General features: G+C 38.2%; 2 protein-coding genes across 2 annotated transcripts; one reads left to right on the top strand and one right to left on the bottom strand.

Annotated features, from left to right (window-relative positions):
- Window positions 1-979: 979 nt before the first annotated feature.
- On the top strand, window positions 980-13,698 carry kcnj13 (potassium inwardly rectifying channel subfamily J member 13; the record flags this gene model as incomplete). Its single annotated transcript, XM_081371326.1, has 4 exons — window positions 980-1,007; window positions 2,301-2,443; window positions 8,025-8,538; window positions 13,097-13,698. The coding sequence occupies exons 3-4, from the start codon at window positions 8,055-8,057 to the stop codon at window positions 13,696-13,698; spliced, it is 1,086 nt and encodes a 361-aa protein (XP_081227452.1). The 5' UTR covers window positions 980-1,007; window positions 2,301-2,443; window positions 8,025-8,054.
- An 843-nt stretch (window positions 13,699-14,541) lies between these two features.
- On the bottom strand, window positions 14,542-27,036 carry efhd1 (EF-hand domain family, member D1). The gene is made up of 4 exons (XM_081369806.1): window positions 26,201-27,036; window positions 20,812-20,959; window positions 16,709-16,843; window positions 14,542-15,556 (listed from the first exon to the last, which is right to left on the bottom strand). The coding sequence occupies exons 1-4, from the start codon at window positions 26,479-26,481 to the stop codon at window positions 15,422-15,424; spliced, it is 699 nt and encodes a 232-aa protein (XP_081225932.1). The 5' UTR covers window positions 26,482-27,036; the 3' UTR covers window positions 14,542-15,421.
- Between the last annotated feature and the right edge of the window lie 653 nt (window positions 27,037-27,689).

Genomic DNA, 27,689 nt, shown 5'->3' with positions numbered 1-27,689 from the left:
AACATTTGAGCTTCCTCAAGAACCTATGAGGTTCATTCTCGTGTTACACAGCACGTTTGAACTTCTGCAAGAACCAATGAGGTTCATTCTCGTGTTACACTCAGCACGTTTGAGCTATTGCAAAAACTAATGAGGTTCATTCTTGTTATGGAGAAACACGTCAAGCAGGTTAAAGCCTGATCACGATTATTCTCAATTATGATTTTCATTAGTCAACTATTAGTCACTCATTAAAAAGAATTTGGAAAAAATTCCAGGTCCAGGCACTCAGTAGGATGCAAAAGTTAAAAAGCCTTTATTATTTAAAAGGGCTAAAGCATTAAAACACCAACGCGTATCGGCCCACTGGCCTTCATCAGGGTGTTGGATTAGTCACTCATTACTGTAATAAAATAAGTCAATTTTTTTGCAGAATAAGCTTAATTGTCGTGAAAATTTTCATAATGAAAAAAACCAACATACTGATATTGTACTTTTATTATTAATTCCTTAACAGAGAACAAAATGTCTAATTTGTAATTCGTCCTTGATCTCTAAACGATATCTACCAAATGTGACTCCTCTGTTCTGACTTAGCTGAAGATCAAATATCCCCAAATCCTTCAGACATCCATTTACTTATCTTTTGACTACATGAATGAGCAGTAAAGTTCATAAGTTAGCGCTGTTGACGAAAAAGCCTCCAGGTCATAAGTTCTTTAGTGCCTTGCATGCGCTGCACGTCTGAGTTCTGCACACAGTTCTCAAAGATGTTGAGGCCCAGCTTTGCCTCAGGACAATTGAGAGACTGCACAACTTCCACAAAGGCTGCGAATGGTCATTAATGCTCGAGGAGCAAATGTGGTATGTGAACTTTTGAACAAGATAAAGTATGCAATAATTTTGTTTTATAATATATAGGTTAATATCTTTTTCTCACCCATTTGTCTTTTGTATGGCCGATGGCTTTCAAGGAAGACGATCTTCTGAAGTTTTCCTGTGATGTTCTAAGTTTGAAACGACATGAGGTGAGTAGATGGCAGCAATTTTGGGGAAAAAAATCTATTTTATCATAAATAAATGTTGGGGAAAATGGAGAAAGAATGACAATCCAACAAATAAATTAACACACAAGTTATTCATATATAAATATGTAATGCTGTTTGCCTGCATGGCATTAGTAAATTAACAACATTGTTTGCTCTTTACTACATAATCTAGCTAGCTGTTAGCTGTTATCTATTATTTAGATTTCTTATCATTGAAATGAACTGAGACCATCAGCTGTGTGATGCAACCATTCTGTATTCAAATGTCATGTCACAGAAAATGATGAGCCTACCTGAGGAAGCTGTTCATAAATCACCATAAAAGCATTTTTATTTGTTGATATTTCAATGCATTATTTTATGTGGAGCTCTCATTCTGTTAAGCTGGACCTGTTACAATGCAAAAGTTTCCCACAAGCAGCTATTTTCCTTCGCAAATTTGTCAATTAGCCTCACATCATTACTAGAAATAACATTTATTAGCATTTTAGTGCTGTGCAAAGCACAATCCTAACAGAGTATGGCTACACAAGTGATACATTTTACAAGTGTGGCATTGCCCACTGGAAAGTAAAACCACAAACAAGATCTCTTTAATCTCAAGGTTTCTCCAAAACGGCACTGAGATTAAATGGAGACTTTGGTGCTTCTTACATTTCACTCCTGGGGAAAAAGACCCCAGTAATCTCACAAGTGTCTCATTTTAAACATAACCGAGAACTTAATTAAATGTGATCACAAAAACTATTATCAGCAATGCGGTGACCCTTTCCTGTAAATGAGAGATATTACGTAAGCATTAACACAAGCTCTCAGGCAGAAACACTCACAATGACCAACAAAAACAGGACAAAATCTGTTTTCGTGCTTCAGCCGAAAGAGAAACGGTTGTTGCAAGACGTTTAGCAGTCAAAGCAACTTCAGAAAGATGGGTGAGAACGAAAAGCTACTGTTCTGTTACTTTCATCACACACACACACACACACACACACACACACACACACACACACACACACACACACACACACACACACAAACACACACACACACACACACACACACACACACACACACACACACAAACAGACACACAGAGAGAGAGAGAGAGAGAGAGAGAGAGTTACTCTAGGTGTTCTCCTCCTCTCTAAAGCTCTCCTAATTGGACACATGCTGAGTAATGTGACCAATGAGTTTCAGGGCCGGCTCTCTTCATTGAATGTGTGGGTTTGTTGGAGTTCCTCAGTGCATCTGACTCTTTGGTGTCTCCTACAGAAGTATCTGGATTGGTTTTACACCCTGGCCCCGAGGATCTACGGTTCCTCACACTCTAGATCCCGCTTGAACTTTTCAGAAGATTTCACACTTCGTCTGAAAACTCTGAGGAGTCCTTAATAAACCCCAAAGAGAGAAATTTGGTGAGTAAAACAGGATATTCTATGCTCTGTTAGAGATATTATTAGATAAGATTTATAGCAAGAAAAGAAAAATAGAAGATATTTTTCCATGGGTGACCATGACCAATCACAGTCTCAGAAGACAAACTCTCTATTGAAAACAAATCAGCATCCGGATCAGCACAGGGCAGTGTTTGTGTTTGCATGTGTTAGTGAATCATTGTTTATTCATAAAGGATGCATTTCGGGTCATCTATGTTTTTGTCTTAAAGGAATAGTTCACCCAAAACAAAAATTGTTATCATTTACTAACCATCATGTCATTGCAATATGACTTTTCTTCTTCCATGGAGCACAAAAGATGATTTAAAAGAATATATATCCAGGCCAGAAATGAAAGGCAATGAGGAGCGGGTCTGGCAAGATCCAAAATGACAAAAATAGCACCATAAAAGTAGCCAATATGACTCTATTAAGACTGAAATGTATGTCTCTCTTTCCGTCAAATCAACAAAAATATTATTGATGTCATTTGACACCAAATAGCATTGCTTTATTTTTTTATTTCACTATATTCCTCACACAAAGCTATCATATGGACTATTTTAGGAGAATTTATAATACTTTTATGGTGCTTTTTGTCCATGAACCGGGCCCCTTTTTCACACACACACACACACACACACACACACACACACACACACACACACACACACACACACACACACACACACACACACACACACACACACACACACACACACACACACAGAACACTTGAAATAATCATTTACCCATGAGCACACCAGACTCATTTGCACTCTGACACATTGAACTGTGTGCAGTGGAGAGTCACTCAGTTTTAATCAGACCAAATCTCTGGTTAAACTCGTAACTAAAGTCACCAAAACAAAACACATTTTTTCCATTCTAATTCATCTTGAAGCTCACATAAGTAACCCAAGCACAACACGTGCTAAAGTTCAGCAGTTACAGTGCTTACAGTAACTGACAGCAAAGCCAATCATATCAAACTCACACACACATTCTTTCACATCTATCTTTGTGAGGACATTCATTGACACAATGCAATCTCTAGCTCCTTTCCCTAATCTTACCCATCATAACTATGGCTACGTTCAGACTGTCAGTCCAAATCCGTTTTTTATGCATATCCGATCAGATTTAGCAAGTGTGAACGGCAATAAATGCGATGTTTATAAATGTGTTTCGTGCGCCAGACGTTGTTTTGAAAGTCGCTGCAGAAACAAGGTTGTGTTGTTGCAAAGTGCCAGATGAGCAGAAAATGACAATATACTGTATTGGAGACATGTTTTGCAAACCGGCGGAGACGACAGCACGGGCCAAAGCCGGTTCTGCCGCTGCCTCAGAGGACATAGGAGTCCAGCGCAGTGGCTACACTTTGTCATGTTGTAATTAAGGAAACTTCTGTTTTGCAAACCCCTCCATGTTGTGGTTGTTGTTGTTGTTTTTGGCGTATACCTACCAATTGCCATAGAAACCAATGCAGATTTGACAGAAAACACAGCTGGGATACACAGTGTGGACAGTCAATCATTTTAGATCAGATTCGAATCGGATACACAAAAAATCGGATTTGGAGTGACAGTGTGAACGTAGCCTAAATGCCTAACCCGAACCCTTACCTTACTTTAACCTGATTATAACCTTATCCCTAAAACCAAGTCTTGACCCTTAAACACTTTACTAAATTCTCACTCTACTCTCTGTGTCCTCACTTCGATGGTCTAAATCTCAAACTGGTTCTCACAAAGATAGTTGTACCGTACACACACACACACACACACACACACACACACACACACACACAAACACACACACACACACACACACACAAGCAAAGGTCCAGGTTAATCTTATATCCAGGAATCAGCTACTCATTGTTTCTGTGTCGAAGTAAGCATTCACAAGGTGAGATGCCATTGAGGTATAGCTTAATAATTGCAGAGCCCGGTGAGATGTCAATCAAAGATATGACTGATGAAAGGGGGGGAATCAAAGAAAATAAAGAACTGCTAGAAAACCAATCCTGAAATACAAAGAAAATGATGTACTTAGTTAGATTTCAATCAAGTATTTAATTTTTAAAAATCAAATTTAAGTAATTTATAAATGTTTAACCTAGACATCACAGCAAACAGAAGTATCCTGACATAAATATATTTGGGAAAAAGCCCTGTTTGCTAATATGTATCATGATCCTGTGTAAAATCACATGGTATCGTCTAAAACATGCCTGGATATGACATTTTTTGGCATTAAAGAAACAATATGAAAAAACATTTATATGCATGCTTATAAAAAGCAATTTTTCACACTAACTCAGTCCAGTCTGTAAATTTGACCAGCGTCACACTTTCAACTGAAAGCCCATAATTCATAAACTAATGAAATCTAGTGAAGACAAGCATTAGCATTTTTTGCATTAAAATAAATTATTATGATTAATAAAACAATATGGTTAAGTGGCAATGACTCATTTCACATCTGCAAAGTGTTTGTGTAAGTGAATGGCATTAATACATATATGGAGTTAATTTATTAATACATATAATCTGTGGAACACAATACATAAAGAGAGATGTGTTTTATCGCCCTGTGGCCAGACACAATCACATGAATAACATGCGCCGCAAACACGCACTAAGCTACAAGATGTAACTCACAGACAGTCTACCGTGATTCATCATGTGATGAATTTTCTCATGAAGTTTAGGTCATGACGTACAGGAAAGATTCATGGCCTTGTCTAATCAAAAGTGTACTTCATGGAGAGGGACCCGAGGTTACACTGGATGAACTGATCCAGAATGAACTAGTGTCACCAGTATGTTCAGTTTAATTCAGTTCAGGGACTTCTAGTTTGTATTTCTTCAGTTCATGCCTTCCTTTGTTTGATTTCCTGCCACTCTTTAGTTACCATGGTCACGTCATTATTGGTTTATTTGTTCAAGCTGTGCTCTATTAATCACTTTGTTTAGTTATCTATATAGTTGTACTCCTGTCTTCACTATTTGTCTGGTCACGGTCACTTTTGGTTGGTGTTTGCTGATGCTGGTTTTTGAGTATACCTGGAACTTTATTGAGAACTTTATTCATCTGTCCTTTTCTGCCTGCCTGCAAACACCCTGTGACAACTAGAACCTTCAATTAAAGTACCAAAAAGTAGCAATAAGCATTTTGTCAATCTAATAATCTAATAATTTATAATCAAATGCACCCCTATTTCTCATAGACATTAACTGTGATGAAGCAAATAATATGTGTGTGTGTGTGTGTGTATATATATATATATATATATATATATGGTAATACATAAAAGATAAAGTTTATATATACAGTATAGAAATGATATTAAATAAATATAAAAAAATATAAATAAAATTGTATGTATATATATATATATATATATATAATTTTATTTATATTTATTTATTATCATTTATATACTGTATATATAAACTTTATCTTTTATTTATTTATATATATATATATAATTTTACTTATATTTTATTTCAAAAGTTTCTATCAGTAAGTTTTTTTTTAATGTTTTGAAAGAAATGTTTATGTTTACCAAAGCTGCATTAATTTGAGATTGTGAAAAAATGTATTTATTCCTGTGATGCAAAGCTGAATTTTCAGCGTCATTATTCCAGTCTTCAGTCACATGATCCTTCGGAAATCTGATCTAATATGATGATTTGCTGCTCAAGAAACATTTATGATTATTATTAATGTTAAAAACAGTAGTGCTGCTTAATTTATTTATTTTTTTTTGGGGGGGGGGGGACCATAAGTTTTTTCATGATTCTTTAATGAAAGGAAAGCAAAATAACTATTCTTTTGTATTATTATAAATGTCGTTACTGTCCATTTCATGCATCCTTGCAGAAAAAAAGTATTAATTTCTCTAAATAAAAATCTTACTGACCCAGTAGTTTTTAAAATATTTAAAACACACACACACACACACATCCTGAAATGGAACATTCCCTCTCCTCACCGGGGAGAACCCGGAGGGCAAGTTAACATTTTGTTAAATTAAAATGTGACACTGTCTTCTTCTTTACAGTTTAACCTCAAGCTCTGGCATCCAAACACGCTCAAGCACTTACATTTCGTGTGTCTGCATAATATTTACAGACACAAAGGGACTGAAACCCTATTCTTCGTCAGGTTCTCTAGCACACAATCTAATATAATTAATTAATGTGACATGATGAAAAAACATTGTGCTACTGAAGTTCTTTTTTCTTTTTTATTATTATTTCAGTGCTTTGCTTTTTAGTGTCAGACTAATTACTTGCAGTCGTCTGGTAGAGAGAGAGAGAGAGAGACAGCGAAAAAAAAGAGTGGATTAAACACACATTCCTGCTGTCCCTTCCACACACACACCCCACTGAGAAACATCACCAATTAAATCACCTGGCAGTTGAAATGGTAGATTTTTTAGAAATGTTAAAGGAATAGTTCACCCGAAAATCTGTCATTATCATGCCTCATGAAGTTACAAACCCAAAAGGAGACTCTTTTTCCCCCCATTGAGACAGCTGTCAAGGCCAAAAAAGTGTAAAATAATAATAATAAATACAACATAAAAGTTGCTATCACAACTTATGCACTATATATAAGTTTCTTGAAGCAATCAATTAGCTTTAACCGAACAGAATAGTGTTATTTCAATATTATTTATATACTATTATAGTAATTATTAATATTTTGCTTTTATTTTTATATGTTCAGTTCTTATTTTAATTTTAAAACATTTACTTTCATCATGCTTACATCAGTAAACTTTAGATAAATGCGCGTTTGTCCATTTTTATTAGTTTTTTGTATATATTATAAGATATATAATTATATTCTAATTATTTTATAAGCTTTAATTCATTTTTATTTCAGTTTAAGTAATTTTAGTACTTCAACTTAAACTTGTTTTAGTTAGACTTAGTTGACTGGGCAACATTTCTAATTTTCATTTAAATTTTTTTATTGAATTTTTTCAAGTTTAAGTTTTTCCATGTAACATTTATATTTCAATTTATTTTAACCTATTGCCACATACCAAAAGTGAAGATGAACACTTTTAGTTAGCAATAGCAACACTGGAACAGGAAGAAATTTAGGTTGATATTCACTAAAAATCTCCCATTAATCTTCATTTCGTACATTAGACCTAGCTTGTTGAGAACAACACAGTTTTCTGTTAATTACATCAAATCTGGCACCATTTTTAATCTGCAAATTAAATTTTAGAGCTTTAATGGAGAATTAAGGATAATCAGTGGAAGGCTTTTCATTTTAAAAGCTTAAAATGAAGTCTGTGCCTCGCAAAAACATTTGGAGCCCAACAGCCAACCTGGTTCAAATCCTTCAAAATGTCTCCTTTTTGTTTCACAGGACTAAATATCAGGTTAGCATACAGGTTTGGAATTAATTTTCACAGACAGAATTTGTATTTTTTGGAGGTTGAACTATCCCCTGAAGAACATCAGATTTTCATATGTAAATGTGTAGAAATTTGTAGCTGAAATCAGGTGCTCTTTGCTCATCTTTCCAGGTGCTAGCCACTTGCCAACTTTCCGTCACCATGACAAGCACCACCAGTGACCAAAAGGCCGTCTCCTGCCCCCTGATGGCCAAACCTCATCGCCAGCGTCTGGTCAACAAGGACGGGCGGAGCCTGATGCAAGGCAGTGCTCCAGGCTACAGAGAGACGTGGTTCGGGGCGCTGCGGGACATGTGGGGGACGTGGCTGGCGCTGCGGTGGCGATGGGTGGTGCTGGCGTTCTGCGGCTCCTTCCTGCTTCACTGGCTGCTGTTCGCAGTGTTGTGGTACCTGCTCGCCCGTGTCAACGGGGACCTGGATGTGCCCAACCACGACTCCCCACCGCCCGGACACGTGCTGTGTGTCAAACACGTGACGGGATTCACCGCCGCCTTCTCTTTTGCCCTCGAGACGCAGCTGACCATCGGGTACGGCACCATGTACCCCAACGCTGACTGTCCAACCGCCATAGCGCTGCTCGCCCTGCAGATGCTGCTGGGACTCATGCTGGAGGCCTTCATCACCGGTACACACTACAGTCTTCTATTTTACTGTAGAAATATGCACCAGGTCTATATAGGAGATATACCTTTCCTTTGGAAATGAAGATTTCAAATGAGTCAAGTTTAGGTTAGGTTAAAAGGATGTTCCAGGTTCAGCACAAGTTAAACTCAATCAAAATTTGGGATAATGTTCTAATATAAAAATTAAGGCCGCATAAAAAATAGAGTTTAAGGTAAGACATTTAAGATGTTGATTTTAAAAAGCACATGTTACAAGCTTTAAAAAGCACTTTTGCTGATTTAACATTACACAGAAAGTTTGGTAAACATTTCTTGCCCACTAATATCATGTTAACATGCATATTCCCACTAATTAATAATTCATATATTTGTGTGTGTGTGTGTGTGTGTGTGTGTGTGTGTGTGTGTGTGTGTGTGTGTGTGTGTGTGTGTGTGTGTGTGTGTGTGTGTTTACCAAACTTTAGAATCTCACAAAGACTTAGCTAAAGACTTTAGGTGAATGTACAGTAAGTCATGTGAATCCTGAGTTCACATGATTTAAGGACAAAGAGAAATACAAATAAAAGAGTCATTGATCAATATATCTATTCAAAGATAAAATCATCATGAGAACTTTGCCTCTGAACAATGGAGTAATTAATGTAAATGCCTGGTACTAAAGCCCTCAGAGGAAATGTAGAATGACCTGTAGATGTCCTGCTATTGAACTAAAATATAAATGGTACTTGTGTTCTAAGTCCAGCTTTTTAGGGTCATATTGTAGATATTAAATACCTAGATTGCAGTTCATTAACAAAAGTACATCAACATATCCGCCACATTGGAAACGTTAAAACCATCCATAATAACAAGCAAGTGAATTAACAGATCATTCTTCATTTTTGTCATGCCGCAACAACTGGTTGATTAGTTATTAACCTCTGATGAACGTCTCAGATGATGATGACTGTCACTGAGGTTTGAGAAGGGAAACGAGACATTGCGTCTTGGATGGACGCTATGGGGAACAAATACCCACTCTGCCATGCCGCAGGGATGCCTTCCTCACTAGGTGAAAATATTTCAGTGGGCATAGCATACACTGACTCAACCATCCATCCAGGGCAAATATGTACACAGACCGTCTAGTCGTAGCGTTCCCTAAGCCATTATCTTCCAAAAAAATAGAAGATCCCTTAGCTGCTATGCCTCTACAGTAGGGGAAGTCCCGGTCTCACTGGAAACTTCCTCCGTCCCCAGCGGGCTACTTTATCCCTAAAGGCAGAGCTCTACAGAAAGAAATGGGCAGGTTGTGACAGCCTTTTCTCATCTGAGACAGCTCTTAGGAAATGCCCCTCCACAGGGAGTTTTTTCTTTCTTTTCTTTTTTCCCAATATTCAACTATCAACCTAGTACTGCACCAGTACTTCTGAGGAAAATGCATCTTAATTTTCATATAGTAGGCTATGGCACAAGAATGGCAAAATACTTAAATGCAACAGATTCTTGCAAAACCTCTACTCGCTAACCTGGATAACTGAGATAAAGGAGGGTAAGGGACCCTACTTAAATACCCAAAGAAGATGGGGAGGGACACCTCATTCAATCCTAGGGCTCAAAGGGCAGCTTACCTAAGGGAGCCACGCTGTCTTTTTTTTTACCTTCTCTGATAGTGCCGCTTCTCCAAAGGGGAGCCTTGAGTAGAGAGAGGCTCCACCCCGAGAGCCACAGTGGATCTAGCCTTACTTTAAGACTCTTGAAATCTGGGGAGGCAAATCAAACTGCTCAATGTAAAATAATTGTCTAGGACCTAAAAAGGTTTGCATTATTCTTTTGTTTTTTTTGCACTTACAAAAAACTTGCAGGTTTTTTACCTGTCTTAGTAAGAGACAGGTAACGAGGAGGGTGCTCCTTAGGTGAACTTTCTCAACTCATTAGCACTGCCGAATTAGAAGAAAAAGGCTAGCTAGAGATACAACGCCGGCTAGACACAGCTCCTATTCTTTCTTAAAGCGCTGGACCACAGTGAGTGACAGATAACAAGGAGGGACGGCCCCTAGGTGAACTTCCTCAACTCATTAGTGTTGTCAACTCTCATGAGAGATAAACAGGTCAGTCAGGCATTTAATAACCCACTTTTCAGGGAAGCAAACCCCTAGTAACCCATTGCAATAGTTGAGGAGGTGGAGCAAAATAAATAGCAGGAATACAAATGGCCATGATCATATTTAGTTTCCTTTTAAATTAACCTGAAGAGAGAAATCAAAAAGGGGAGCGAACCCAACTATGTTTAGAAACGAACAATTTGTTCAGTATACTCAACCCAAAGGGAAAACATTAATTGTGCCACCATAGGGGAGTACTGAGCCTTTAGCTTGAGAGGGGACGATGAACAGAGTATATATACTGTATCAACATGCTTCATCTTCTCTACCCTATCAGAATGTGTAGGCGGCCACCAGAGGGAGCAGTAATTCATGTAGTGGGAACCTGTTAATAAGACTAGTATAAGACAAGAGCCACAACCGCCCGGATTGTATTCAGCTTTTCTGTAGCCAGGATCCAACACCTGTAATATTTCCTTACTTAAACACCCAATTTATCTGGGGAAGGAAAGAGAGTGCTTACCTCTCAATAGCCGTGTTTCCACTGTTTCTGTCCACTGGGCCAAAAGCAGGTGTGCTAGTGCGTGCCAGGGCCACTCGCGTTTCCACTGTCACTATCGGGGCTTGATCGAGCCTCGTCCAGGCTTCCTCGGGGCAAACGGCCAGGGTTTTTTGACCTGCCTGATACCTTGGTCCAAAGCAGGCCAACTGGGGCTTGAGGAGTGGTCATGAACAAATGCAGAGTTTACCTGAGTCAGGAGCTCATTTCCCATTTTGTTATATCAGGCTACCAGCTAACTTCTACAGAGAAGAAGGAGGAATGATGTTATTTATCATCAGCATTCGTGTCCAAACCAAAAGTGCTTCTTATTAATCACTTCCCTGAGATCTTGTCTTTTCTTACTCGCATCTCTCCTCCTTTGCGCTCTCCCTCAGGCCCTGCCTCCAGTCCTCGGGTGCGGGATGTATTTCCTGAATGCTGCCGAATGAGCCCTCTCCTCTCTTAACTTTCCAAAAACTTTCTCAACAGATATGCCAAAAAGGTCAGTGGACGAGACTGGGGCATCGAGGAGAAAATTCTTTCCTTTCTCCCTGATGTCTACCAAGTTCAGCCACAGATGCCTCTCCATGACCACGATCGCTGCCATCGAGCGACCGATAGCAGCGGCTGTTTGTTTAGTGGCCCAGAGAGCTAGATCCATGGTGCGGCAGCAAGTGCTTCAGAGGACACTCGTTGGCCTTGATCCAGATCTTTTAGCAGATCTGCCTGGTAGGCCTGCAACACCGCAATGGAGAGATAGCTTGCAAGAGTATATAAATCCGGACTGAATATTGCTTCTTCCATGACTTCGATTGATTGATTGATTGATTGATTGATTGATTGATACTACTCTTCACCCTACCGCGAGCGACTTCCCGTTTTTCACACCCGCAAACCAGGTCCAATCTGGCTGCGGTGCGGGCCATGATATCCAGCCATCCCTCGTAAGCGGGGCTGGCAGATTGAGAAGGCTCAGTACACACTTTCCTTGCCTTCTTAAACCACATCCGCTTCCTCTTGGCTGGATGGTACCAACAACATGCTATCTGCTGGATCGGATGACTTGAGAGAAAGCACGTCCTGATCGCTCGAGCCCACGATCGAGGCGCGAGAAAGAGCCAACCCTTTCTCTAACTCCTCAGCCAGCTCGACCTGTGATCCCCAACGACCGAAGCCTCGAGAATAGGGACAAACCTGAACAGAGCATTCTCATTGTGAATTTCTCACAATGGGCACATTCAGAACTCTCAAGCACTGAATGTGCATGATCCTCTCCCAAGCAATAACCGCACAGGTTGTATGTCCTCAGGTTTCAAAAACCTGGGACACGTGGGCACACTTCCTAAAACGTTCCTCTTGATGGCAGTTCCTTGACTAGTTGCCCAGGGGTGAAGAACACAATCTGCATGCTGCCATCTTGCCTCAATTGCACTCAGCTCTGAATACAGGTTTGTTAGCCAGCCAATCAGCTGAGCTGCAAATGCCATGTGATTCATGTGACTCAACTATCCTGTGATTTGTCATCAAAGACACCAGATGAGTGTGAATTTGAAATGAACTGCCCCACAGGAAAAAAGAACTGGAAACGCAATTCAGAGAAATCCAACAGATAATTGCATTGTGGAATTTTTTTAAAGTGTTTTTCTCATCCTCAACCATAAATGTATTAGAAATAAGTATATAACACAGATACAAATTTCTATAGGTGACATTTCTAACAACTCTATCTGTAAGGACTTTTTAAAACACCTATAAACTATCAGACAAGACTTCAAGCAATTATTATTATTAATTTACTTTATTTAATAAAAAATGTTTTGCAGTTTTGTTATTATTATTATTAATAATTTAAAAACTTATTTATTTAGCTTTTTTTAATTTCTGTTCCTTTTCATTCTATTTCCTTAAATTCAAATTCTTTCTTTGCTCCATCAGGTGCATTTGTGGCGAAGTTCTCCCGCCCTCAGAAGCGCTGTGGCGGGATCCTGTTCAGCCCTCAGGCCGTAGTGTGCGAGGTCAGAGGTCGGCGCTGTTTGATGTTCCGCGTGTGTAACCTGCTTCCAAGGCCGCTGGTGGACGTGTATGTGAGCGCCGTTCTCTACGAAGAACGTGACGATCACGAACTCCACCAAACCGCAATGGAATTCAGCGTCGATAACCTGGGGTCACGACCTTGCCCTCTTTTTCTGTCGCCCTTGACCTTTTTTCACCCCATATCTCCCTCCAGCCCCCTAAACAACGCCCCAACCAACCAATCACACTTCGAGTTAGTGGTGTTCCTCACCGCCTCTCAGGAGAGCACGGGTTCTGGCTACCTCAAGAGGACGTCCTACCTGCCTGACGAGATCCAGTACGGCAGTTGCTTCACCAGGGTGACGTCTCTGCACGGAAAAGGCCGGAACAAAACCGAAGGCATGCGTTATTTTGACACGCAGCCCTGTCCGCTCACACTCCCCAACACACACACCACAGACACGCTGGAGAAAGAACACGTGGTGGTCCAGATTAACGGGGAAGGCAGTGACCGGGTGGAGTAGCAGTGGTTGTGTTTTTATGCGAGAGTGTATGATTCCATAGGAATTCTCCGTTTATAAAAGTCCATTTCATTTCATAACACAACCTCCAATGTATGACTTTTTTTTATCCTAAAAGACAACCTCAGTTAGTTATGATCTGTTATGTCACTCCGTCCCAATAGGAAACCATTTTTTGCTGCTATGGACATAATGATTCACACTTGCATCCTTCAGTACTTCTGAACATGACAGATGACAGACCACAAGACCATCATGTTTGAGCCCTTATTTATTTGGCACCTGGATATTGTCATTGCATTATCTGTCTGAGTAAAGCCCTACATGGACAGGTTTCCTCCTTGTCCATAAAGTATTTTTTATCAAAATACATGAATGTTACAGATATTCACTCAAAAGTAAAAAAATCTTTACTTTGCCTTGTTTCATGTTCATTAACACCCCTATTAAGTGCCTAATACAAAACCAAGTCATGAAATGGACATTTGGATCGAGAGATCAAACACTGTACTGAACATTAACAATGATGTAAATAATAAAGTATATACATAAATAAATAGATTATTTACTAGATTATTTTTGGGAAATAAAAATCTTAATATTATCATTGCAATGCAATCTATGCAGTAAAACAAAATACATTAGATCAATCGTATTGGTGGCACAACACTGTATGATTTTTTACTGTAGGAAATTATATAGCACATGTACTGTCTGTCACTCAGAAAAGGCTGATTACTATTATATGTATATTATAAAGCTTGATTGTTAAACTCTGGAAGGCTGGAAAAGAACTGTAGTTGTTTAGTTTTCTGCATACAGGCCACTATTAAAGCTACACTGAGTGGCAACTGATCTGTAAAAGATATGCCTTTATTTTGATATGTGGAGCACAAAAACTGGATTAAAATATCTGTGAAAATATTGTTTTGTGTTTTTTTTATCCTAACAGCCTTCCTTCATTTAAGTGCTGCCACCTACTGGCATACACTAGACACTTCAGACAGAATAAATGTCAGGGATATAACAGTTTTTCCATTTTGGACATTTGGAATAAAACAGATAAAAAAATATATATTTGTTTTGTTGAAAAATACAGGCTTTAATAGGCTTTATGTAATTGGCAAAAACAAGAGAGTTACAGGTAGATATTATGAACATCTGATAAAATACAATTTACCAAAACTTAACAACAAACATATATTTAGGTGACATATGTAGAAAAAAAAAGCAAACAAAAAAAGAAAAAGGAACAAAAGGCATGATTCAAATCTATAAAAAAATAAACACATTTCTTGACCCTTTGTTTCATCCATTGGTCATAATCATTATTTAGTCCACGACACCAACTATTTAAAATTATGATTAGCACTTTACAATAAACTTCTTGTTTCTAAAAATATATAGTTGCTTAGATGATTAAAATAGTCTATAAGAGTTTATTCTGTTTATGTCCTACATTACAAGACTCCTGAAATTTCACTCGCTTCATCTCTCGCTTCGGCCGTCACCAGTGAAACTAATTCCTCATGCATATTTCAGGATGGCTGTAAGCCACTAATAACGCTAATGATACTTGTTCAGTGTTACGCTGTGGTTTTGATTACACATAGGTGTGAGGTACAAGAAGCAGTGTGTGTGTGTGTGTGCATGCGTGCTTGTGCTTGTGTGCAAGTCAAATGTGCTCTCTAAAAGGCATAGATCTTTGTTTGTGATCTTAGGAGTTTTATGAACAGAATGTCGACTGCAGCTCTTTAAATGCGGCACGCCGTTCTTTTCTTTCAAGCTCCATCCTCTTCTTCTCTTCTTGTTCCTCTCGTATCTCCGCCTCGAACTTACTGCGCACAGACAGAGCCTGAACCTACCACAAACACACAGATAAAAAACATTTCAATTATGTGTCTCATATGTTTACAACATTAAAATGAATGCATTGCTATTGCTGTAGTCGTGCTAAAACACTTTTAAATCAGTAAAATGCCAATTGTGTAGTGCAGGCTTATTCGTTTGAGGTATTATTCATCTTTTAGGTGTGTGCCCCAAATCTGAAGCTGAAAAATTCAAACTTAAACTTTTAAAAAATGTCATTAACTGAAATAAAGCTTAAATGAAAAAAATATATAAATATTAGAAGAAAGATTTAAAGGTAAAAAACTCTCAATAACTTAGAAAATTAGAAATTAGAATTAGAAAAATTAAGACAAATAGAATTTTGCCTTAGGAATGAACTGAAATTAATACGTTTTAAATGAATAAAATCACTGAAACTACAACTGAAATTAATATCAATTAAATCTAAATAGAAATATATGTATATTTAAAAAAACTGTTGAAAATGAAAAAAGAACACGAGAAAATGACTAAAACAAACTAAAATAAAAATGAAAAATGAAAATATTAAAATAAAAGCTAATTTAAAAATATTTATAAATACTATAGTAATAGTCTAAATAATTATGAGAAATAATATATAATATAATATAAAGTATATATATATATAATATTAAAATACAACAATAGAAAAGTACACTGAAATGTAATGTTGAATGGAACTTATCGTTTAAATCTGGACAAGACGCTTCACAAATTTATACATATATTTATACATTATATTTAATACAATGAATAATAATATTTTAAAAGGTTAACATTAATTAAAATAGAATTTGTTTAGCTAAAAATTTTAGAAAATGCAAAAAGGTCTGCACTCTAAAAATACTTTTAAAAGGTTCAAGCAGGAGATAAGAATAGTGTAAATGTTCCGGCTATTTGCCTTTGTCAGAGTCAATTTAGGACATGGGAATTCAATTGTCAAAAATATTCACAAATCCATGATCTATATAATGTAACCCTCTTTAACTGAGTGTGTGTTTATAGATTACAACCTTTCATGTACTTACATTATATGAACGCAAGGGGGAGACTGAGGCCAGTCTGAAGAACATGGGAATAGTAGTGCTTTCCCATGCATGAAAACTCTCTTTCACATGAAAAGATATAAAATCCCACAAACCTTGGCCTCAAAGAAGTCCCTCGCTCCAAGAACGCCCTCAGTCGAGACGTCGATCTCTGAGAGTCGAGCCAGAGCCATCAGCCCGCTCTCCTCCTGCAGCTCACCTGCCGCGGCCCTCCGGAAGATCAGCAGGAACTGGCACACAGATCCAGACATTTGGATTATAGGGAAGTTTCAATAGCTTTAAAGGTTATCAGTAAATCATGGGAGGGTGCATTTCTATTCAATTCTAAAAATAAACACAAAAGCATATGACATCAGTTGGCATGTCAGCACATACACTAAAAGTTCAGCTGTTTTTATTTACCACAAAATGAAAGGCACTGCAGATATTTCGCTTTAAATGATAAGCAATAAGCCCTTTTTATTTAATTGATCTTTAGATCATATCCACACACAACTGATTTCATTGAGGGGGAAGGGGGAGGTCAAAAGAATGACCCTATATCAGGTTCCCCCCCTTTCTCTGCACAATCTGTGTGTGTGTGTGTGTGTGTGTGTGTGTGTGTGTGTGTGTGTGTGTGTGTGTGTGTGTGTGTGTATGTAATCTTATCCATTTGGAATGTCTGTCCAATCACAAGAGTCAGAGCAACATCTGACAGACAACAGACTCACTGTACTTAAGACACAGCTGCACTATCACCTGTTTGAGTGTGTGTGTGTGTGTGTGTGTGTGTGTGTGTGTGTGTGTGTGTGTGTGTGTGTGTGTGTGTGTGTGTGTGTGTGTGTGTGTGTGTGTTAGAGAGGGTTGGGGGGGGTCTTGATGTGGATATGACAGCCCCACGAGTTAAAATAAAAATGGTACTAAATAATGTCTTAACTCAGGTTTTTTTTGTTTTTATCTTTTAGATGCCACAGACCCCAAATATCATTAACCTCATGTGAGGGGCCCCCGTTTTAAAATATAAAGGGCATCTATCTTTTACTTACAACCAACTTATACACTATAGATATAGAAAGGGACCAGATAAATTATACTATATATATATATAAATAAATAGCTAGTTGTTCATCTATTCTAAATTGGATTAAAATAAATATTATATATGCATTATCTCACAAAAGTGAGTACACCCCTCACATTTTTGTACATATTTTATTATATATGTTCATGGGACAACACTGAAAAAAAATTTACACTTTGCTACAATGTAAGGTAGTGAGTGTACAGCTTGTACAACTGTGTAAATTTGCTGTCCCCTCAAAATAACTCGACACACAGCCGTTAATGTCTAAACCGCTGGCAACAAAAGTGAGCATGTCCAAATTTGGCCCAATTAGCCATGTTCTCTCCCCGGTGTCATGTGACTTGTTAGTGTTACAAGGTCTCAGGTGTGAATGGGGAGCAGGTGTGTTACGTTTGGTGTTATTGCTCACACACTCTCTCATTCTGGTTACTGGAAGTTCATCATGGCACCTCATGGCAAAGACCTCTCTGAGGATCTGAAAAAGAGAATTGTTGCTCTACATAAAGATGGCCTAGGCTATAAGAAGATTGCCAACACTCTGAATCTGAGCTGCAGCACGGTGACCAAGACCATACAGCGGTTTAACAGGACAGGTTCCCCTCAGAACAGGCCTCGCCATGGTCGACCAAAGAAGTTGAGTGCACGTGCTCAGCATCATATCCGTATGAGCGCTGCCAGCATTGCTGCAGAGGTCGAACGGGTGAGGGGTCTGTCAGTGCTCAGACCATACGCCACACACTGCATCAAATTAGTCCGCATGGCTGTCGTCCCAGAAGGAAGCCTCTTCTAAAGATGATGCACAAGAAAGCCCGCAAACAGTTTGCTGAAGACAAGCAGACTAAAGATATGGATTACTGGAACCATGTCCTGTGGTCTGATGAGCCCAAGATAAACGTATTTGGTTCAGATGGTGTCTAGTGTGTGTGTCTTGCCTACAGTCAAGCATGGTGGTGGTAGCATCATGGTCTGGGGCTGCATCAGTGCTGTCGGCACTGGGGAGCTGTGCTTCACTGAGGGAAACATGAATGCCAACATGTACTGTGACATACTGAAGCAGAGCATGATCCCTTCGGAAAATGGGCCGCAGGGCAGTGTTCCAGCATGATAACGACCCCAAACACACCTCCAAGATGACCAGCGCCTTGCTAAAGAAGCTGAGGGTGAAGGTGATGGAGTGGCCAAGCATGTCTCCAGACCTGAACCCTATTGAGCACCTGTGGGACGTCCTCAAGCGGAAGGTGGAGGAGCGCAAGGTCTCTAACGCAACGCAAGTCTTCATGGAGGAGTGGAAGAGGACTCCAGTGGTAACCTGTGCAGCTCTGGTGAACACCATGCCCAGGAGGGTTCAGGCACTGCTGGAAAATAATGCTGGCCACACAAAATATTGACACTTTGGGCCCAATTTGGACATTTTCACTTAGGTGTGTACTCACTTTTGTTGCCAGCGGTTTAGACATTAACGGCTGTGTGTCGAGTTATTTTGAGGGGACAGCAAATTTACACAGTTGTACAAGCTGTACACTCACTACTTTACATTGTAGCAAAGTGTAATTTCTTCAGTGTTGTCCCATGAAAAGATATTATAAAATATGTACAAAAGTGTGAGGGGTGTTTACTTTTGTGAGAAACTATGTGTGTGTGTGTGTGTGTGTGTGTGTGTGTGTGTGTGTGTGTGTGTGTGTGTGTGTGTGTGTGTGTGTGTGTGTGTTCTACTCACTATTGTAATGTACAGTTGTTACACAATTTTTATTATAATAACATTTTTATTATTTTTATTATTCATTCATCACATTTATTTTAATCTAATTCATTTACTGTATGTGCTTATTTATTTTAATCTTATTTATTTGTATACAGTTTTTCTCAAGAGCCCCTGTCACCCCCTTGCGGCCCCCAGTTTGAAAACTTACAATACTCAGAAGGTGTATTTGTCGATTATAGGTATTATTTGTCGATTCCATATAAAATATATTTTAAGTCATTAAATATGTATGGAAGTCAGTTTTGCAGTAGTAAGTATTACTTAAATCCTTAAAAAGTTATATATTAGAATATCATAGAGACCATTATGTGTGTGTTCTAGTGGTTGCTAGGCTGCCTATGGCCGTGTTTACACCTGGAATTACGATGGGCTTTGGTCGATCGGATCACAAGTGGACGACACTATATAATACAGGTGTAAACGGGGTCTAAAACATTATGAGCTTGTCAACTTTCGACCAATTCCAGAGGTAGTCAAAAACGCATTCGACCAGATTGCTTTTGTTGTGTAAATGTTCATGTGGTCGAATCTGTTCAAACGGCCACAAAAAAAAAAACAACACCTATTCTCCGCCTCTGACTTAATGTGTAAACATTATGGGAAGCGCACTGGCCAGACGGGATTTAGACTTTGTCGGCTGAAGACTCAAGTTTGGTTTAAAGAGGAAAAATGTACCAAGCACAATGTTCTCTCACCATTCCTGATTTCTAACACACACTCACAGCGTTTAGTGTCGTCTTGCGGCTCTCAGAGCACAAGCAACACCTGCTGCTCTCAATATGTTTTTCAGTCGCCTTTGGTCGCGTTTATGTAAACTGCATGAGCTTAATTCCTCCATTAGATTGAAAGATCTGAAAAAGCCCATACATTTACCTGGCCATAGACCCTCACCTCGAAGAAATCAGGACAGAAGTGGTTGAAAGTGGACGAAAGAGACGGATTTAAACACCAGGTGTAAACGGGAATGTGTCTCCCTCGTCCACTTGTGATCCGATCAACCAAAACACATCTTAATACCAGCTGTAAACAGGGCCTATGATATTCTGATTGCTACGTGTGTGTGGCCCCTTTTCCATGTAAGTCTATAGGATTATTTGGCCCATTTCATCCTCTGCCAGGTGAACATTGATTAAATCTTATTGACATTTAAATGAAGCCACATCAGAGCTGCATTCAGAGATAGAGATTTTATCTCTTACAGACCTCTCAAAAAATGTGCTGTGATCGTATCATTTAAGTAGAAGAGTCTAAAGTGGTTTCCATGGAGGGTAATCTCTGAAAAGATTTAATCACCAGATTAAATCAGCCATCATCAGGGACGACGATAGACTAAACAGAGCTGTAACTATAGCATGAAAAAGACACATGCACACCTCTCTGTAGCTGAGTTTGCCGTCATAATCTTCATCCACCTCCTTGATCATGTTCTTCAACCCCAGATGAGTCTGTGGAGCTCCAAGTTTCTCCATCATCAGCTTCAGCTCCATCAGATCAATGAAGCCGTCTTTACCCGAGTCAAATCTACACACAGACACATATACAAACAGCTTTGAAGGAGTAGTTCACCTGGAATTAAAGTTCTGTTATAAATGACACACATTTTGTACTGTTTTTCCATTTATGACGATGATATATCTCTCCATTATCGGGAAATAACAATGAGCATCATCAGTGAAACTACAATTTTGATCATAATTTAAACCTGTTATATGGCTTCATAAGACCTGTAATATAGGGCAAAAGTCTTATGGACTGTTTTAATGGTTCTTTGTTGTTGGAGAGTTTTGGAGAAAAGTTCTGGATTATAAGTTTAGAACAACTTAATGATTTATGTTACTTGTCAAAGGTTTGGGATCAGAATTTGTTTTGTTTTTAAGAATGAATCATTTTAATAAGCAAGGATGCATTAAATTAATCAAAAATAACAGTTAAGATATTTATAATGTTATAAAATATTTCTATTTCAGATAAATACTATTATTTTCTATTCACATTTGTCTAAAACACATTTATCACAGTTTCCACACAAATATAAAGCAGCACAACTGTTTTCAACATTGATAATAATCAGAAATGTTTCTTGAACATCAAATCATCATATTAGAATGATTTCTGAAGGATCATAAGACACTGAAGACTCACTGAAGGAGTAATGATGCTGAAAATTCAGCTTTGATCACAGGAATAAATTACATTTAAAAAATATACTCAAATAGAAACCAGTTATGTTAAAATCATAATAATATATCACAATATTACTGTTTTTTCGGTATTTTTGAATAAATGCCACCTTGTTGAGCAGAAGAGACTTCTTTCAAAAACCTGAAAAAATCTTATCAACCTCAAACTTTTGAACTTTTATCAATGCTAATTGCATTCTAGCGTCATATGGATCATATCAAGCTTCTACTGACACTCAGAAGTGCCCGTTGACATGAAGATATCCAGCAGCCCGCAGCAGAACCGCAGGTGGAGAGTGACGGCAGAAACAGCAGGAAAAAGAGGATCTAACGGAGGAGTGTATTTATAGAGTCTCACCCAGCTGTTGCCACACCAACCAGCAGGATCGCATGTGTGTGCGAGAGAGAGAGAGAGAGAGAGAGAGAGAGAGAGAGAGAGAGAGAGAGAGAGAGAGAGAGAGAGAGAGAGAGAGAGAGAGAGTATTTGTCTTGAACACTGTGTGAAAGAGGAGAGGCTGAGATTGAAGGAGTGTGCACGTGTTTCTATTTTGGTTTGAGTGATGCTTTTAGAAAGAACAGGCTCTTGGTGGCAGAAAAGTACAGGTGAGCATCGTCTCATCTCTCCCTCTCTCCCTCTCCGCAGAGGAAAAGAAAATCATGAATGAGAGGCCATTTTATTCACCTAGACAGCAAAATGGAGAAAGTTGAATGCGTCACAGATTTTCCACCAGAGAGAGAGAGATATTTTTTTTTCTCAAAAAACTCACTTGATTGTTAAAAGTGATCTCAATAACATCTCAAACTCTGCTCAAGAGACTTAACGAAATCAAAGTCAAATGTCATTATGAACTAACATCCCAGATAGGAGGGGATGTTCTCAGAAAACGTTTTGACAAGGTTTTCACAAAGCAATGAACAAACGTTCCACCAGTAACATTAATATAATGTTTGTTCCAAGTTATATGGTCTTTAATACTGTTCTCAAAACGTTAGCACAAAGACATTATTTAGACATTGTTCATGGAACTCTGAGACGTTTTAGCTATCTAACGTTTTTAAAAGTTACGACTAGTTTCAGAACGTTCAAAGAATATTCAGAAGCAACGTTCCCATAATGTCTGCAAAGTGATCAAATGTTCCCTTATCGTTTGTATAACCCAAAAAATAAATGTTTCAAACATTTGAAAAAACATGACGTTTTGAACGTTAAGAAATAAAGTTTTTATAACTTTAGCAGAACGTTTGCAAAACGTTCTTAGAACATGTTTCTTAACTGGGACAATAAATAACTAATGTTAACAAATATTAAAAAATACTGTAACAAATGTATTGTTAGTTAATGTATTAAATAACGGTAACTAAAGAAACCTTATTGTAGTGCTATCTGAGCTGCAGTCCATATTCATTTTAGATTTCTATACTATTACTATATATAATTCTCATATTCATGTTTTAATTTCTCCTAAGGTATTTTAAAGAGAAAGCTCTGAGACGATGTGAATGTTTATCAGGCTGTTTCATATCGTTCCTCTGAACGGCCGTCTAATCTCGTCTCCTTCAAACATTGTTTCTGGAAGGCCATTGACAGCTCAACCTTCGTCGTTGAATTGCTGCATAAAAGCCTTTCAATTTAACCGTTTCACGCAATATCCTCACTTTCTTTCTTTGCTGGATATTGCTTCAACAGCCTCCACCGAGACGTGCTCACACTTGCCTGTCCTGATTAAAAGACAACTGGGAATCTGCTGACCAGAACAACAACTGCTTTCAGCAACTGGCAGCACACACTCCTACACACACGGCTCGAAAAATGTGTGTGGATGCATGAAAACACAAACTGCCCTGACGTAATTGCGGGTGCATGGCATGTGTTTGTGTGTGGACGTTTTCTTTGTCCTCTCTGGTTTCCTGCTGGTATTTATAGATGCCAAAGCTCGGGGCAGAGATTCAACTATAGAGCCTGGCATTCAGAGCGCTGCAGTCCAGCAACGGGACTCAGGCTGATCTGGGATCTGCTGCTGACTGCAGATGTGCTTAGAGCTGCCATTATGAACTACTTGAAGCAGGTCAGGGTTAACAAGATGACCCGCAGTATGAGCGTGAGAGAGAGAGAGAGAGAGAATAACAAAGAGAAAGAGGAGGATGAGATTGGCATGTTGGTCCTGCCGCCTGCATGCCGGCCACATTCCAGGTCAACACCCCTCCCTGCGCTGAAGTGGCACGGGTGGAGAGGATCAAAAATATGCACATTTATACATAGAGATTATACATCACAGTTCAAAAGTTTGGGGATGGTAAAACATTTTGTAAAGTCTTATGCTCACCAAGACTGCATTTATTTGATCAAAAATACAGTAAAAATAGTAATATTGTGAAATATTTGTACTATTTAAATTAACCGTTTTCTATTTGAATATACTGTATTTAAAAATGTAATTTATTCCTGTGATCAAAGCTGAATTTCCAGCATCATTACTCCAGTCTTCAGTGTCACATGATCCTTCAGAAATCATAATAATATATTGATCTGATGCTCAAGAAACATTTATTATTATCAGTGTTGGAAACAGTTATGCTGCTTCATATTTTTGTGGAAACTGTGATGCATTTTATTCAGGATTTTTTTATGAAGATAAAGCATTCATTGGAAACATTCTAAATGTTTTTGTGACATTATAAATGTCTTTATTGTCACTTTTGGTCTGTTTAATTTGTCCTCGCTGTATAAAATTATTCATTTCTTTAAAAAAAAACTTTTGAACCATAGTGTATATATGCTTATATGGTATATAAATTAAATGTGAAATTTGTGGAACCTCACAAAATATGAATCTAGATAATGTGAATATATACTGTAATCTATCTATCTATCTATCTATCTATCTATCTATCTATCTATCTATCTATCTATCTATCTATCTATCTATCTATCTATCTATCTAGTACACTGTGCTAATTCATAAGTAGGTGTGAGTTGTGTTTATGAATGTTAACTCTGCTGTATCTTGCTTTTGACCCATTTTCCTCTTATACATGACATCTTTTTTCATCTGCTGAAACTGGGCTGAGCTGATCTGAAGTGGGCCAGAGTACGCACTTCTATGACTTAAACTGACACACCTCGCAGTCCTGACGTAACCTAGTCCTACGGGACATGCACACTTAGTTATCATTGTTTTATACACTACACACTTTGGGTTGGTTTCCTTCAACACAATATAATCATGTCGAATGAACCTCAAAGTTATTGATGCTTCTAGAGCACATTTCTAGAACTATTTTATATAATAAATCATCTCTCTGATCTTAAAGTTGCCGTAAGGCTAAATTAACATTGGGATTCTCTAAAACAATCTATTAACATCTTTATGTGTGCATATTTCTGGCAAAACCATGATCTGGCAGCAGAGGTCGACACGCAGAAACAAAGTCTTTGAGGTGAAACACATCCCAGGATTCTCCTCACATCAAACACTGGATAGTTTGCTTGTTATTGTTGCACTAGCAGAGATCCGGTTCTGAATTTGATGTGATTAAACAAACAAAAATATCTAATAATAGGATGAAAATGATTGAAGGGATTTTTTTTTTTTTTTTTACTTTATCCATTTCACAACTCTGCATGAAACCAAAGAGACCCTCTCTCATCACAGACTCCTCCAAACACACGCACAAACAGACAAAGATGGCATTGTTGCTCATGGAGTGGGTTCCATGGGGACGCAGGGTTTGTGAGTGGACCCTTGTACTGAAATAATGAGGGAAACCAGGACAATGGCTGTTCAGAGAGAGAGACGCCACAGAAAAACATTATTTTGGCACAGTACGAGAATTCTTGTTAATTTAATGTGAGCTTCAGAATGTTTATTTCTTGCTATCTTACTATTCTTTCTTTAAAATAACATTCTATTATTTCACTTTTGTATGTGTGTTTTTGCAATGCAAATTCCCCTAAAGCTGCAAGGGAGAATTATTTTACCTCATGTTTAATATTCCATTCATAATTGTTCATTTTTGATAAAAAAAAAAAAAATCCTCCATATTGTTTCTGGTTTTGATCACAATTGAGTGGCTTAAATGTCATTAAACGATTGTTGGTCTTCAGATTCACTTATTTTTAACATGGCAATTTGTACCCTGCATAGATTTTTTTAATATATGCCAATACTATCCATTGAATTTACACTAGTTTTTTATGTTATTTCATTTTATAACATTTAGAAATACAGTTTTTATGTCATTAAAGCACAGTGAATTGGAATATAAAATTAATAAGATGATTTAGAAAATAACTAATAAAGAAAATTATAAACAAAAGATAAAGAATAATCAATCAGGGATTTAATTTGAGTGATGCATCAACATTCCCTCTGCTCAAGAACACAATGATCCCAAATCTCTCTCTCTCTCTCTCTCTCTCTCTCTCTCTCTCTCTCTCTCACACACACACACACACACACAAACTTCACTCTTGTTATAATAATGTTCAATACACCCATAACTTGATTAACCTGAAGAAATCTTAATTGAGATAAATATATTTAATAACGGTTGAGCTTTGATGAAGTGATAGTGAACTGACCTCTTGAACATTTTCTCCATGTCTTTGATCTGTTTGCGGGAGAACTCTTTAAACTCGGTGTAAGGGTTGAAGACCTTCATCTGCTTGGGTTTCGTCGTGCCGTCATGGATGTCCAGCCTGCGGTTGAGTTTCTCCGTCAGTTCAGAGGTGGCGTCGCCGTTCACGGCAGCGGGAGCGGGAGCGGGTCTCTCCTTCTCCTCGTCCGCTCCTGTGTGCACCGGTGACTCGGGTTTGGTGTCCAGACTGCGCTGCAGCTTCAGTGCGAGCTCCTCGGATGACATTGCGGACTGTGAATGTGATGCTCTGCCTCGCACGATCAGCTGTTTCTGAACACTAGTCTCGAGGTGGGAGAGAGGCGGGGCTGCGGAGAGTATCTTTAAACGTGATCTTTCAAGTCCAATGGGAATAGTGTAAAAAGTGACGCTATAAGCGTCTGATAATAGAGCTCTGATGGCATTATGTTGCCTTTTTACACAATAGATTAGTGTAGATATTGAGGTTCTATATTTTATATATAGACTTATAGAGAAAAAGTCTTGCGTTGGCCGGGAATCGAACCCGGGTCAACTGCTTGGAAGGCAGCTATGCTCACCACTATACCACCAACGCGTACTGGTAAGAAGGCTTGCTAGTCAACATACACTCCTAGTCATACAGTCCTGACTTTTTGCCTTTACAGATTTTTACGACTGAATCGATCACTCATATTTATTCTTGATAAACATTTCTGTGTTAAAATTAAGTGAATCTGAAGTAGGCCTACACCAATCGTTAAACTACATTTAAGCTATACGAGGATCGCATGCATCGCACATCAGCATCGACCTTGCGTTTCTGAAGCTTTATAAGCCTAATTGCGACCTCTAGTGGTCACAGTTTTCATTACCGTCTATCCACAGCTCAGCTGAAGTGTCATTCCTGTTAAATACAGTAGCCTAATGCAATAACCATGCAAAATAGCCGAGTAAAGAAGCAAAAATTTACAATCTCATCTTATACCTTGTCATTTACTCACTCTCATGTCTGTCTAAACCAATATTATTTCATACCCAAATTTGTGATTTCCATGCAGGATATTACTGGTACAGTACTTTTTATTTAAATAATTAAAATCACAGTGGTTCAAATTGATGAACAATAATTTATGTTGGAAATGCCAGCTGGAAACAAGTTACTTTTTCTACACTGTATTTGGGAATGTATTCTGGTCAAACCATTTTGGATACAAGTTATGGAGATTGTTTGGGCAAAAATTTGGAACAGCTTCTGAACACAGTGGAAATTGAATTGATAGTCGTAAAAAATTGGTTTGAATTGGTGATCATAGACTTTCATTGGATAAGTAAAACAAAGTTCATAATATTTAATAATCAGCAAAGTAATAACAAAGCTAAAATTAGGATTAGGCCTAATAATGAGGAAATATAAATAAAATACATTTCTGGATGTTAATAGATCATGCTGGAAACCACATATAATGTGAAAACAA

This window comes from Scardinius erythrophthalmus, assembly GCF_964197995.2.
Source record: "Scardinius erythrophthalmus genome assembly, chromosome: 7".
Classification (NCBI taxonomy): Eukaryota; Metazoa; Chordata; class Actinopteri; order Cypriniformes; family Leuciscidae; genus Scardinius; species Scardinius erythrophthalmus.
This window is presented reverse-complemented; position numbering and strand designations above follow the sequence as displayed.

Bases quoted from the DNA above. Each gene is read 5' to 3' on its own strand.
- efhd1 (XM_081369806.1), bottom strand. From the start codon at position 26,481: ATGTCATCCGAGGAGCTCGCACTGAAGCTGCAGCGCAGTCTGGACACC. The intron at 20,960-26,200 runs GTCAGTTCACTA...GTCTGTGTGTAG, and splicing joins ATGGAGAAAATGTTCAAGAG to ATTTGACTCGGGTAAAGACG. The intron at 15,557-16,708 runs GTTTGTGGGATT...TGTTTGTGGTAG, and splicing joins GGGACTTCTTTGAGGCCAAG to GTTCAGGCTCTGTCTGTGCG.